This window comes from Saccopteryx leptura, chromosome 5, assembly GCF_036850995.1.
Source record: "Saccopteryx leptura isolate mSacLep1 chromosome 5, mSacLep1_pri_phased_curated, whole genome shotgun sequence".
NCBI classification, from domain to species: Eukaryota; Metazoa; Chordata; class Mammalia; order Chiroptera; family Emballonuridae; genus Saccopteryx; species Saccopteryx leptura.
In genome coordinates, this window is record NC_089507.1 from 212,308,193 (window position 1) to 212,323,024 (window position 14,832).

Below are 14,832 nucleotides of genomic sequence, written 5' to 3' on the forward strand. Positions count from 1 at the left end.
TACGGGGGTCCCGAGGGCAGGGGACCACCCCACGTCCCTTGGCACAGGCCACATTACCTTTGAAGAAGACAAATCTTCCATCAGCCCTTTCATAGGCTGCATCTATGCGGGCGGGCAGGCCCTTCCAGAACTGCTCGATCTGCATGGGGTAGCCCTCCTGCACCCGGTTATTGCGCAGGCGCCAGAACCAGCGGTCCTGGGGGTTAAAGAGGGGAGGGGAAGACGCATGGCCTCTGAACCCAGGGCTCAGCCCAACAACCCAGTACCTTCCCCTGGGCCCGGCCTTGAGTCCCTCCACGCAGTCTGTCCATTTCCTGCTTCTAACATTCAAGGCCCTGTGAGAGGGACGGGATGCTCACTAGCTGTCTTCAAGTAAGCCTCCTGAGGCCTCTCGCTGCAGGAGGGGCCCAGACAGAGCAGACAGGGCCGATAGTGGGGAGTAGGTGTGGAGGAGCTGGCAGGGATGATGGTGGGGCCTGGAGCAGCCACGTGAGGGCAGCAGAGAGTCCCTGATGTCAGCAGGGCCGCGCCCCCGGCTGGTGCGAAGCCCCGGTGGTCACTGAGCCTGGGCAGAGTGCCCTCCTCATACGTGGCTCACTCCACGCAGCAGGGCAGGGACTATGGGAAGCAAACCATGGGAATTCTCCCAAGACCTGGGTGTGAATTCAGGTTCCTCCGCTTACAGCTGCAGGACCTTGGGCAGAGTCCTTAAAGAGCCTCACCTGCTAAAGCAGGCAATACCGGGGGATTAGATGAGAGATTATAGGCCAAAGGCCTAGAACAGTTTGGGGCACATAGTTGCTGTTGATTAAGTGCCACATCAGTGGGCCAAGAGTGTGATGAAAGCCCTCCTCTTCAAGCTGGTGCCTTGCCCCACGCAGCCCTGGCTGGCAGGCACTCTGGGCACGGCCCCGACCTCCCAGGACCCCAGCTTTCTTCTGTGTCAGTGAGGACGATAAAACCTGGATGGGCTGAGGAACCGTCCAGTGGGAGGCTCAAGAGTACAGAAGAATGCGATTCATAAAAGATGGGTTTTAAAAGGTGTTTTAAAGCATTTTCACACCCAGTTTTGAAAACCTTAGTTTGACTTCCACAACTCTTGTTAGGTAGATCTGAGATACACAGGCTTAGGGAAGGCCACGCCATTTTCCTGCAGCCACTCAGTGAGAGGCAGGTGGCCTGAACCCAGGGCGCCTGACTCTTGCTTGCTCGGTGCTCCAGACTTGCAAGGGAGAGCTCCATGAGGGAGTGTGGCAGTCCTCCACACCCTCCCCGTGTGACGGGTCAGGCTGCCGGGTCCCCCTCATTAGAGGGCTTGCTGCCCCACGGCTGAGAGTGTGGTCAGCAGGCAGTTTTCAACGGTCAGCCTCCAGGGATGGCCCTGCTTCAGAGCATTCCCCAGGGTCAGATCCTCCCTCACCCGGGGACCGAATGGGCAGGGGGTGTGAAGTTCCAGCCCTTTGGGAGCAGCGTAGATCGTTCTGACCGGCCAGCCTCGCTCCAGAGCCCCTGTGGGGACTGTGGAGTCTCCAAGGGGCCTCGTGGCCGCTCATCTTCTCCTTCTGCCCAGCCCTGCTTGCCTCCCACAGATGCTGATCACAGGTACTCCCTCGTCAGCGTCCTGCCTTCCAAACTGTCTCAGAGTGTGCGTCCCTTAGGACCCAATGCAACACACCAAGCAGGCTGTCCCCTGGACAGCCCATGGCTAACGTGACAGGACCAGACAGGTGACAAGATGTAGCCAGGCTTGCTTTCTGTCGGGCACACCTCAGGACCAGCCTCTCAGCCCTGTCAGGCTCTGGGGACAGAAGCAGACACTACTGCACCAGCCCCTGCTCCAGGCTGCCACCTTCACGCCACTTTGATTTGCATACATGCTGCATTAGGGGAAAGAGTCCCCTAGTTTTCAGATGGAGAAATTGAGGGCCTGAGGAGGTGACTTGCTTCAAGTCACAGCCCAGAAGCCGGTCTCCAGCACTTTCTCCATTGCTATCCCCGGGAAGGTGCTGGGTCACCTCTCTTCCCCGTCCCTCTTGATTCACTCGTCAGCACCAGGAGGGGACCTCTGTCCTGGCTAGCCCTCATCCAGGCCCCACAGAAGGCAAATCCCACCCGGAGCAGTAGCTCCGTGGTGGGAGAGGAATGGGAGGGGACCCCTGGAAAGTGCCAGTCAACTGGCCCTACCTTAAACACAAACATCTCGCCCCGGAAGAGGGCCACGGTGTTGAAGTTGCCATCACAGATGTTGGGTTTGGTGCCGGGTGCCGACGGCCGGCCCCCGAGGGGTGGCCGAGGGGGCCTGGGCTGGCGCTCGTGCTTCCTCTCGGATGGTGAGTGGATCCTGCGGACAGGGAGCGTGGGGAGGGGCCTTGTGGGCTCCAGGGGCTCAGCTGGGGGGCCTGGAGAGAGGGGCTGCATCTTAGAGAGGGCCAGCCACTCCCTGCCTCCCGCTGCCCCTGCCTCAGCACTGCCTAGGCGGCCCGGAGACACGTCTGTCCACTCCAGCTCCTGTCTTCTCTCCCCGTTTGTTACTCCCCCCAATCTCTGAGGAAAGAGGTGAAAATCAGCTTTAAATGGGACTCTCGTCTGTCCACCCTCAAACCTGGTACGTTCTCGCCTGTTGGGAGAGAACGTGATGCTTCTTAGGTGCAGTGTCCCATACCCTCTCTCTCTGCTCCCCTCCCCTCCACTGGCCCCACTTCCTCAATCCCCCTTCATTTTCTATCCTGCTCCCATGTGGCCTCTGCCCTGTCACCCATCGACACTGCTCTTGACATTGGTGTCAAGATCACCAATGACCTCCATGTTGCCAAGTCCAGTGGTCACTTGGCTCAGACGTTGATGTGCGTATGAATCCTCCAGGGATCTTGATAGGAGGCAGATAGGGGCTGCAGTTCTGCATTTCTTCAAGCTCTCTGGTGATGCTCATGTTGCTGTCTGAGGCCCACCCTTTGAGCAGCAAGATCATAGAAACACTTTCCTCCAAACGCTTTTCTCTCTTTTCCAGAACCCTACACTCCCCTGGTTTTCCTCCTACCTTGTGGGCTGTTCCTTCTCAGCCTCCTTCACTGGCAGCCTCTCCTCACCCACAACACTCTAGAGGGGGGATGGGAGTGGCCCCGGGTCCTCTGCTTTTCTCGCTCTCTCTCTTTTGGGCCTTAGGTAAGAGCTTCTCAACTTGGGCTGCAAAGTAGGATCACTTGAGGAGCTTGAAAAACGTCCGATCCTCCGAAGTCTCACCCCAGGCCAGTTAAAACCAAACCTCTGGGATGGAGGTCTAGTGTTGTACTAGATGTAGCCAGGCTTGCTTTCTGTCGGGCACACCTCAGGACCAGCCTCTTTTTTATTGAAATCCCAAGGTGATTCCAGGGGGCAGCCAAGTTGAGAATCACCACCCTCGTGAGCTCACCCAGGTTCCTGGCTTTACAGACTCTGTACGTCAGAGTTGTCCAATAGGGTGCTTCGTGATGACAGAAATGCTCCCTGTCTGCAGTGCCCAGGCCAGTAGCCTCGAGCCCCATGAGGCTACTGAACACTTGAAGTGAGTGACTAGTTGTTAGTGTGACAGAAGAACTGAAGGTTTAATTTTATTTAAGTCTAACTAATAAAAATGTAAAGCTCAGTAGCCACATATGGCCAGTGGCTACTATATTGGACACTAAAGATTCCCAAATCTCTGAGCTGCAGACTGGTCAGTCCTACTGCCCCACAAAAACCAAAACCTTGTTGACATCCTCCTCCTTACCCCTTGTCTGATCTATCAGAAAATCCTGTCCATTCTGTTTTCAAAATTCCTTCCAGTTACCACTGCCCCTGTCCGGTCCTCTACAGCCTCACCCACGGAGGGCCTCCAGGGTTCTGGGTGTGGGCACCTCCTCTGGGAGGTCCTCGGGACCTTCAGAGAGAGCCCGTTTATGCTCCATGGCCCAGGGACGGTGGGGGGCAGGGCTGCGCTATGTGGACACACATTTGCTCAAGTGAGCTGGTCTTCCCATCTCCACTGCCTTGACAAGAAAAGAACTTCACACACCAGCATGACCAGAGAACTGGGAGGGAGGCATGGTGACAGGCTTCTCATAGCTTATCGCAATAACAGCTGCTTCTTTTTTCTCGTTTAAGAAAAAAGTTCTGGTTGTAATACTCATCACGCTGTATCACGATTACCGGGCAGCTGTGTGGCTCTCCTGACTCGAGGTGGGCCCCCTCGAGAGGGAACCGCAGGAGGCTAGCTGGAGGTGTGTGGAGGGGGAGGCAGGGAGAGAAGAGGGAGTGGGTGGCCCCGACTCACTTTCGTCCTTCCCAGTAGCAGCTAAGATCCTTCCCTAGGCCTCCCCAGGGGAGGCCCAGGGGGCAGAGCCTTGCCCTCGGTTACGGAGTGACATCACAAGCCTCAGAGGTTAGACAGCTGTCAGAGGCACAGCAGCTCTGCGGATGGATGGCACTGCTGCCCTGTCCCCGCCCCCTCCCCCCTGGCAGGCAGGCGCCGCCCAGCCTCATGGTGGCCCCTCTCCCTGCTACACACCGTAGATCTTCTGGATGCCCTGGAGGTCATCCTGAGGCAGCTTGAAGTTGTGTGTCTCCATGTACTGGTAGAAGGGCGCCATGATGGCGCTGGGGTCGTTGGAGTGCTCCAGTCCCAGCGCGTGGCCCAGCTCGTGCACAGCCACCAGGAAGAGGTCATTCCCTGCGGAGAGGGGGACGGGGAGGTGCCCAGGCATCCGCTTAGGTATCAGTCAGTCCGTATGTCGGCAAACACCGCACTTTTGTGCTAGGCCCTGTGCGGGACACCGGGGCACATGGAGGAATCAGACATATCCCTGCCTTCCAGAACTCTCGATATAGTGGGGGATAGGGAGAGGGAAACAAGATGAGTGAAACTAGCGTTCCCGGTGCTTTCATAGATGTCTGTCACGGTCAAGTGAGGATGTGGAGAAGGCAGGGGCCTCCTAAGCTCGAGGGAAGACATTCTGTGAAGGCTTTGTAAAGGCGAAGCTCTCGGTCAGTCTCGGAAGATAGGACGTTAGTCAGGAGCAGGGACAGAGGGGGCAGGAGAGAGGGTGGGTGGGGATGGCATTCCTGGCAGAGGAAGCACTATAAACAAGAGCCAGGGACAAGCCGTTTCCTTGCACTTGGCCCTGGAACAAAGCACGAGGGGAGGGCGGAGGGAGATGAGGTCAGCCAGGCGGGCACGCTGGCTCTGGTGCCATGCGGAGGAATGCGGACCGGCCCCTGGGCCGGCGGGGTGTAAGCGGGAGAGCGGTGATGTCACTGGCTGTGCCTGGAGGGAGGCTTAGTGAGAGGACCAGAGGCTAGGGGAGTCCCAGGGGTCTGCTCTGAAGCCGCACGAGGTCCCGGTGAGAGATGAAGACTGCCTGAGCCAAGGTGGGGGGCATGGGACAAGCAGAGGGGAGTCCCGGGGCGGCAGGCGGGCAGGGCTCCAGCCAGGCGGCCGCTCTCAGTCCCACAGGACGTCAGTTCTGCGAACGGTCAAGATCAAGGCAGGGGTTCCAATTCAAGTGAAGAACAACAAGGCCCAGGTGCTGAGCGTGGGGCCCGGGACCCCACGTGTTCAGCTGCAGCGGCAGAGTGCGCTGTGGACGTGCGCCGGCGCCTCCGACCCGACCCGACCGACCTTGTTCGTTCCCAGCTCCACCCCCAGCTCTGGGAACTTGGCCAGACTGGTCTCCCCCTCTGAGCCCGTTCCCTTGCTTGTCAATGGGGAAGTCACCCCACCGTGCAGGGCTGTGTGAAGACTGGATAGGAGGGTATGTGGAGGGGCATGGTACCGGGGCAGCACTGGTCACTGTACATAAGACAGAGAAGGTTGGAGCCTGGAGTAAGCCCGCTGGCCAGAGGGCAGCACCAGGCCAGTGGGGTTCCAGCAACCAGATCCTCTTAAAGCCGACCCCCTGGACTTCTGGATCAGGCCTGGGACAGGGCAAGGCCTGATTTTGGGGGGATTAAATAACCCCAGCTTTACAAAAGAAATGGGCGGTGGGCAGGCTGTTCTATCAACAGTCCTGACTCCTGTGTCCAGTTACGGGCCCCTGCTTGCCTTGACCTCTGGTATTTGAACGCCCTTGAGCCCTGCCTTTCACTTCCCAGCTTTGAGGCATGTCACAGCCCATTGCTGCCACCTTGAAGTACAGGAGAGGCTGCCAGGAGCCCAGGAGGTCGTCAGGAGTCATAGTGTCCTGTCCACTCTGGCCTCAGTGTCACTGGCAAAATTTCCCTACCCCAGCCCAGCCAAGGGCCCTCTGAGGGTCAGGTGGAGTTGAGGACTGTCCCTGGCCTTTCTGGCTAAAGTCTGGGAGAAAGAGAAGAGCCCGATGGGGCCGCCCCAGCCGCGCGCACGCCTGCCACTCTGCTGGCACCACCTGTGTTTTCAGCGAAGGGGGCACGGGCTAGATCAGGGCAAGGCTGGCCAAGAGCCTGGGGCTGCCTTCTGCTGGGAAGGGCAAGCTGGCACGAGGAGGCCGGGCCACCCCCAGTTCTGTCCCCAGGTCCTGGTCCCTCTGGCAGCAGGGAAGGGTGAGCTCATCGCTGAGCTCCATCCCAAACAAAGGCGGCTGCTAGAGCCAGCGGAAGGCAGCTCTGCTTCCTGGGGTCCAGTCTTGGCTCTGCTCCTAGCCTCTTCTTTCACCCAGGACAAGCTGTTCGGGCCACTGTCCCCTGAGCAGGCTCTTCCTAGAGGGGCATCCACAAGGGTCTCAGCTGGACACCACGGAGCAAGGCTCCAAGCGCTGGCCAGACCAGACCTTTGTCCTCAGCCTGTGTGTTCCTCTGGGAGCCTCTGTGCCTGGTCTCTGCAGAAACAGGAGGAGGTCCTTGAAGGAAAGGGCCTGTGGGTTTGTTCGAGGGACCAAAAGGCCGAGCAGAGCTGGGGAGCTAGGGAGCTGGCATCGCATTGCACAGAAACCCAGGAGACCGTGACTGTGGGCTGCTCTGAGGACACAGAGGAGAGGGGCGGGGCCCGGAGAACTCCCCGGAGCTTGTGAGTGGAAAAGCAGAGGATGGAGAAGACCCCGGTGGTCAGAAGTCCAGTCCCTGGGAGTCAGACGGACAGGAATCCCAGCGTGCCCATGTCCTAGCAGTGTGACAGTTCAAATCTCTCCCTCCGTGAAGGAAGAGAAGACTGTGCCTTGCCCAGAACCGAGGGGAAGATTCACGAGGCACAGCATGCAAAGCGCTCACGCGGGCCCCTGTGCGCGGGAGCTCAGAGCCTCAGGCCCCGTAGCAGGTACCCATCAGTCCACTTGGCTGCTTGGGTATACCTTGTCTCTGCCTCACTTCCTTCTCCCAGGACCCCCACATCTGGCGGGTCCCACCTGATTGACTGCCCAACCCCCCTCAAAATTTATAGCTTTGCCTCTATTCTGCTGCCAGTGCTATCCCTTCCACCTGGAATAGCCTCATTCCTTCAAAGTTCAGCTCAGTGCCATACCTTCCAGGAAGCCCTCCTGATTTCTCCCACGGGCAGTGAGTGCTTCCTCCCTGCCTTCTTCCAGAAGTTTATCTGCACTAGGTCTATGGCGCGGACCGCCTTCTACCCTACATTCTAGCCTCTAGCACACACTCCCTCTCATCCTAGGACTGTGACCTCGTTGAGGGCAAGCCTTGTGCTTGAGAGGGCTAGGTGACAGCAGCCAGGACAGGACCGTGCCAAAAGTTCCGTGTTTTTCCAGGTGTGGTCCTTGGACCACCTGGGGCGATTGTTAAAAATTCAGAGTCTGGGGTTCACACCTGGCTCTGCCATGTGCCAACTGTGTGAATTTCTTAACCACTTGGAACTCTCCTCATCTGTACAATGCAGATCATGATCCCTGCTGAGGCGAGCTCTCAAGGCGGGGAAAGTCACTGAAGGTATTGCAGAAGGGCTTTGCCCTGTGAAGGGCAGGTCTGGATGGTTCTGTCTTGTCACTTTCCCTGGGGCTGGGCTCCCTCCCCAGCAGAGCTTAGTGAATTCTGCTGACTTCACTGCTTGACTCACGGGAAAGAGTGGAGGACAGAAAGTACCGGGAAGCAGTCCCCAAGCTCAGCCTAAAGGTGCGGTGGGCCAGATGGCCTTTCACCCAGACTCCACCAAGCTGGAGAACCAGGCGCCTTGACCACCCAGTGGTTCTCCAGGGGCCCTTTGAAACACACGGGTGGGGGAGTCTAGTTCCCAGGTTTTGGGTTAGGGTTTAGGCAACCCTTTTTTTTTTTTTTTTCTTTTTTTTTTTTTCCTTTTGAAAGTTCCCCCAGGTAAATTTTGTAATGGTTGGGTCAGGCTGACACACCTAAGCAAACCGGTCAACCTTACCATCACTAAAAGTGGGACAGCCCGCATCACACGTGCTTCCCAGTGTGATGGCTCGGGGGGACCAGCGCCACCTAGGAGGCCTTCTTGCCAAAAAACTGAACCTGGATCTGGTCAGGCCTGTTGATCTCATTACCAATATTCAGGAACTATAGGGAAGAGAGACAAGTGAAAAGTAAACCTGAAGCTAGTCAAGCCAAGTGACTACACTCAGGACAAATGACCCACTTTCTTCAGTAAATATGGGGGGCCTGGGAAAGGGCAGCAAGGTAACTTGTCAGTGGAAAGGGCCTTAGGAGACATGTCTGATGCACGATGTCTGGATCCTGATGCAAGCTAAGAACTAGAAAAGACTTTTTTTGAGATAACTTGGGAACATGAATGCATGTATTCAATTTTAAGAAATTATTGTTAATTTTGTTGGGTTTGATTTTGTTGTGTAAAAAATAATCCGTTGGAGGTATATACCGAACAAAGTATAGATATTTACCAGTGAAATGATTGTGCTTGGGATTTTCTTTAAAATGCGTCAGCCAAAAAAATAAAAGTGTGTGTGTGGGGAGGGGTGGGGGAGGGTAGATGAAATAAGAATGGCATAATGTTGATAATTGTTGTTGTGGGGCGATGGGTGCCTGGGGGTTCATACTGTCATTTTCTCTACTTTTGTGAGTTTGAAATTTTCCATAATGGGAATTTAGAATAGACAAGAAAGCTAATAAACAAAAAATTCCCAGGAGGCTCCACTCACTCCCTGGCTGAGTTTCTGTGGAAATGAAACAAGATAATATACAGGTACTCAATACATCTTGACCCCTTTCTTCTCCTTCCAAAAGCCGTCCCCATGCAATCGGTGCAGTCCAGTGAGCCGGCCAGGGCTCTGCTGCCGTTAGGAGCCGCGTCGGATGTTTCATGCGTGGCTCTCCACGGCACAGAAACGTCCTGACTCTTGTCCAGAGAAGACATTGGCCCTCTTGGAATTTCTATCAGAAATGGCAGTCATTCATTAGCATGGCGTGGGACAAACAGGAGTATGCTGGGATGGTCCCAACTCCTCCTCACTCAGACCGCCAGCAGGACTGAGGCTTTTGAGAATGGGTCCAAGGTCTCCAACAGCAGGGAGTGTCTGTGGGGAATGCAGAGCCCCAGAGCTGGGAAGGGGAGGGCCCAGGAGGGGAGGAGTGTCTTCCCAGGGCTTCTCTGGACAACCACCTTTTAAGATTCCATTTTTCTCTATCAGGGCTACAACTAAAAATCTCATCAGCTGACAGTGCCTGGCGTATCACTGGGACTCAACAGGTTAGTGCTCTTCTCACACTTTATCAGTTAGCGCAGACCGCCGTTCCTGACACTGATCCAAGAAGAAGAACGACATAGGGAACGAGTTCCGGAAGCCGGGAGACATCCGGGACAGGAGGGAAGGGCCCCTGGGGCAGGGGAAATGCAGCTGGATAGGAAAGAGGACACAGATTCGAAGAGGGCAGGAGACAAAGAGAAACTGGACAGTTGTATAGGTTTGCCTGGGCTAAGCCTTGGCCAAACCACCTCCTGAACCACCTCTCGAAGGATAAGCCATGAGCTGGTGATCCCTGCTCCATGCAAATACGACATTTCTCACGGAGGCCACCTGCATCTGCAGACACCGGGTGGGCGCAGCCTCTGAGGAAACGGGCTGTAAAGGCTGCTCTCAGCCAGAGCTTTGCACGGAAAACGAATCTCCAGTGTTCCCCAGACTTGCCCAGGCTTCAGAATGAGAACCTCAGGGGCACAGCCTGGGAATCCTGGTTTATCACAAGAACCAAGAGTTAAACTCTGGGAGGAAGACAGGGTTTCTGGAGGTGATGGCACCCCCGCATCAGAAGCACCTGGGGACTTGAGTGGACAAAGTTCAGATTCCCAGGCCCAGCCCCAGAACCAGGGGATGAGAATAGCAACAGGGAAGGGGCTTGGAGCCTGGAATCCGCGTTCTTTAAAGGGGTTTCTAGGTGGTTCTGGTGTGCGCTGCAGTTTGAGAGCCATGGAAGCTTAGCATGGTGGCTAAGGGCACAGGCTCTGGAGTCATAATGCTCAGGTGCAAAGCCTTATGTCATCATCTGCCACCTATGGGACCTTGGATAGGTTCCTTTATGTTTCTCTGTATAGTCTACCTATCTGTAAAATGGGGGTAATAATACAGACAGACCGTGTGGAAAGCACTTAACATGCGCCTTAGAATATTAGCATACCAGGCCCTGGCCGGTTGGCTCAGTGGTAGAGCGTCGGCCTGGCATGCAGAAGTCCCGGGTTCGATTCTTGGCCAGGGCACACAGGAGAAGCACCCATCTGCTTCTCCACCGCTCCCCCTCTCCTTCCTCTCTGTCTCTCTCTTCCCCTCCCGCAGCGAGGCTCTATTGGAGCAAAGATGGCCTGGGCGCTGGGATGGTTCCTTGGCCTCTGCCCCAGGCGCTAGAGTGGCTCAGGTTGCGACAGAGTGACGCCCCGGAGGGGCAGAGCATTGCCCCCTGGTGGGCAGAGCGTCACCCCCTGGTGGGCGTGCCAGGTGGATCCCGGTCGGGCGCATGTGGGAGTCTGTCTGACTGTCTATCCCCATTTCCAGCTTCAGAAAAATACAACAACAACAACAAATATATATATATATATATATATATATATATATATATATATATATATATATATATATATATATATATTAGCATACCAGTTGTCTGCTATAATCTACAACAGAATGGAAGAGAATCCTCTGTCCCTTTCTCCTCTAGACTCCCACTGCATTTCTTTGGCATTTCTGCTACATTCTTCCATACATTCTTCCTGTGACAGGGTGACTTATGTACACATCTGCCTCCCCGACTTGACTGTGGACTTCCAGAGGGCAGAGACCATGTCTTTTTTTTTTAATGTTGATATCCCCTGGGTTGTACATCATGTTTCATTCAAGTCGGAAGGGACCTCAGAGATCACCTAATCCAGTCCCTCGCTTTAGAGACGAGGATATTGGGGGTGAGCTGCTTGCCTCTCATGACCCAGCCAAGTGGCTGAACCATGGTATGAGCCCTGGCACTGCCTTCTATCAGCTGTGCCACTCAAACCCCAAACTCTTCATCTTAAAAAATGATATACATTCGCCTACTTACTAAACATGTGCCTTATGAGTAAATACAGATGAGGAACTCTTTTGCAACTTGAAGAGTATTGTTACTGTTACTGCACAGTATTGACTGTGGATTCATATAATATTCATTAAATCATTCTGGCGAAGAGCGAGGGATCCAAGGATGCTACGGTTATTCCCCTGGGAGGGGACAGTCAGCCGCGTCATCCCATAAAGTGGCCTTTGAAGCTGTCATCAGGCCAAACACTACCATTTTCAGCGTTAATGCTTTTTTAACCTTTCCCCCCACCCTCTGATTCATTACTTTATCTTCTTATTTGTGGCCTAACCCCTCTCTCCTGACTCAGCCCAGTTAGACTATTTACTGAGTGAGCTGACCCATCTCCATGGCCTTGGCCCTGGTGGATCACATGTTGCACATCATCAGGGTCCACAGTTCCCACCCTCTTACATTCCTAGTCCTTGCCCAGAAGCTCTAGAAACTAGGAACTCCTTTATGGTATCCTCCAGGTTCTTCCTCAGGGCTTCTGAGAAACCCAGGACTGACCCCCTGACCCCCTGCCATTGCCTTACCATCATGGTTGGCATTTCCTAGTGTCCATGGCTCATCTGAGTCAAAGTGAGTGTCTCCTCCAATTCCGGGGCCAGGGAAGTAGGCATGGGCCAGGAATCCTCCTTCCCCATCAAATGGGGAACTGTCACCATGGAAACCAGAAGCAAAGAAGATCATGATGTCTGCCTCCTTCCGGTCACTTTTGATCTCATGGTATGGCACCTCTTCGAAGGTCAGTGGGGTCACCTTCTGCCACACATCAAAAGCCTGGCGAATAGCCTTCCGTGTGTCTAACTCACCCACCTTTGGGGTATAGTTGTGAATGCTGGTGAGAGAGGGTAAGGAATTAGATTAAGGAGGAACAGACAGAGAGTCAGAGACTAACAGAGCTAAAAAGAGCATCAGAGACCATATGGCCCAATGATCTTTAAATTTTGACACCTAGACTTCTACTGAGGTGCCCTGGGGGCTGAAGGAGAGGCAGAGTGGCAAGGCTCTGGGTCCCAACCCCTGCCTCCATCAGAGTGTCTGCTTTAATCAGTGTTTCTTATTTAGTCTCTGACAAAGTTTGTGTTGAAGATAAGATTTCACTCCAATTTGTAGAAAGAAAAAAACAAGTTGGTAGATAGCATTTTCTAAAATTACATTCTTCTCCCAATATATACAATATATACTTTTATAAAAGTTATAAAAATATTTAAACAGTGAAGTGTTTGAGTGAAACATCTCTTTAAAAACAAATGCTTGACACCAAGTACAGCTTGTCCACCTGAAAGCTGGTATAGGGCAGTATCTGATTTAATCAGTTGTGGATTTAGCTGTTTAAGGGTGCTGTATCCATATTGCCTGGTTCTCCACAATGGAGCATTGCTACCTCTGGACGCTTTGTCCCATGAACACCAGGGACAGGAATATTCACCTAGCCTATAGGCAAGGCAACTGAGGCCCAGAGAGGTTGGGTGACAGAAGTTAAGGTCAGGGCTGGGTTTAAACCCAATTCTTTTTCTTGGCCCACTCTGCCTCTTCAGGAGACCCGAAGAGGCTAGCCAGCTCCTAATCCAGATTCCTCTTCAGTTTCCTTTGCTTGTCAGAGATCTGAAGAAATCGGTTCTGCTCTCTACAGCTCGTCAGCAGGAGGGCCCTTAGTTCCTCTCTAAGATCTCTATCTTAGATCCTCCCTCAGAACCCGGGAGATCTACCTGAGACGGAATCAGTCTTGAAAGGTGCCGACCAGAGCCCACCTGAGCCTGGCCCATGCCCGGCTCTCGTCCTGGCCCCACTCCGAGTTCTGATGTCCAAGTTTGCTGTGATGGGCTCCGTCATCCCTGCTCTTGGTCGCTGGTCCGACCTGGAGACTGACCCTGCTCTACCCTTGGTTTCCCTAGACGGTCAGTGAACGGCATGTTGTGATTTAGATCCCAGTTCTTTATACGCCTTAGGAAACAGCTGGAAATCTGTGCTGGGAATCTCACATGAAGGCTATCAGACTACGTGGGAAAGGGGTACAGATCGGAGAGAGCGGAATCTGTCAGGCGGTGAGAGGAAAAAGAGTTCAGCGCTGGTTCTTTGTCACAGCTGAAAGGTACTGAACAATCCATACCCCACTTTCTGTAACTAAAAACCATTGGGATCTAAACAGAACACAACTGAGAAGTCCCTAAAGGACCACATGACCCTGGAGCTGGAGACAGCATCCTCTGGTAGCCCAAGGAGGACAAAGTCACGGGCTCTCAGCGCCTGGCCATCATTCCGATCCGATCACAGACCCACCTACAGGGTGAGCCTGCTGAAACTCAGGCCAGGAGAGAACAGCGTGAGGGTGGAGCCAGAAGCAGGGAGAAAGAGAGGAAGTCAGAGTACCTGTAGGTGATGTGTTTCTGCCTCCACTTCTGTCCAGTCAGGGCATAGCGCTTGTTTCTCCGCCTGCGGCTCAAGTGGGGGTGGTCAGGAACACCACAGCGGGGCCTCTTCATCCATCTGGGCAGAGAGAAGGCACACAGCCATACACTGCGGTCACTGCACACTCTGGGGAGACACCGCAGGGTCTCTGGTCCCAGTCTGAATGGCAGTGTGCACCACTGGAAACCCTGGTTCTGACAGGTTCTTCAACAGGAACCTGATTGACTCAGTCATTCGCTCACTCACAAGTGAACACGAGGAACCACTGCTGCATAGGAGCCCCGGGAGTCAGAGACACGGGCTTGCTAGTTCCAGCTCTACCATTAATCATAGGAGCCCAGGCGAGCGACTGACTCAGTGAGCCTCAGTTTCCTTATCTGCAACATAAGAATTAAAGTTCTTGCTGATCTTAGGATGCAGTGAGCCAGAGGAGGGTGTATATGTGGAAATGCTCTGAAAATGTCAGAGCACATCACTCCTTGGTTTAAAACCTTCCAACAATTTCCCCAGACACCTAGCAAAAGTCAAAAGTCCTCACGTTGGCCCGTAGGGCCCTATGGCATCCAACCCCTGCCTACCTGTGTGACGACACCTTCACCCGCCGTCCCCTCTTACACTCTGCTCCAGCCACAGTGACCTTGCTGTGCCCTGAACACACTGAGATTGTTCCCCCTCCCGGGTCTTTGCATTTGCTGTTCCCTCTTCTTGCAGTGTTCTTCTTCACGTGGTTTGTTCCCTTACTTCATTAAGGGGTCTGCTCAAAAGTCACCCCTTCAGAGAGGACTTCCCTGCCAACCCTCTCTACTGTAGCCGCCCCCTCCCACCCACCACTGTCCGTTTATCCTGCTTCACTTCTCTTCGCAGCATTTATCATGCACAGAAATTATACCTTTCAGTCTAGTTTATTCTTTGTCTCTCCCGCCACATTGTAAGCCCCGTGAGGACAGGAACCTTGCCTGTCTTCCCAGTGCC

The 14,832-nt window shown here is 54.2% G+C and overlaps 1 protein-coding gene across 1 annotated transcript in view; it reads right to left on the reverse strand.

Moving 5' to 3' along the window:
• The window catches only part of MMP24 (matrix metallopeptidase 24), a 43,111-nt gene that overhangs the window by 7,211 nt on the left and 21,068 nt on the right, over nt 1-14,832 (reverse strand). Inside the window, exons 3-7 of the mRNA XM_066384000.1 lie at nt 13,822-13,938; nt 11,982-12,286; nt 4,523-4,684; nt 2,185-2,399; nt 58-196 (exon numbers count right to left, since the gene is read on the reverse strand). Coding sequence (XP_066240097.1) covers nt 58-196; nt 2,185-2,399; nt 4,523-4,684; nt 11,982-12,286; nt 13,822-13,938 — 938 coding nt within the window. The remainder of the gene's footprint in view (nt 1-57; nt 197-2,184; nt 2,400-4,522; nt 4,685-11,981; nt 12,287-13,821; nt 13,939-14,832) is intronic.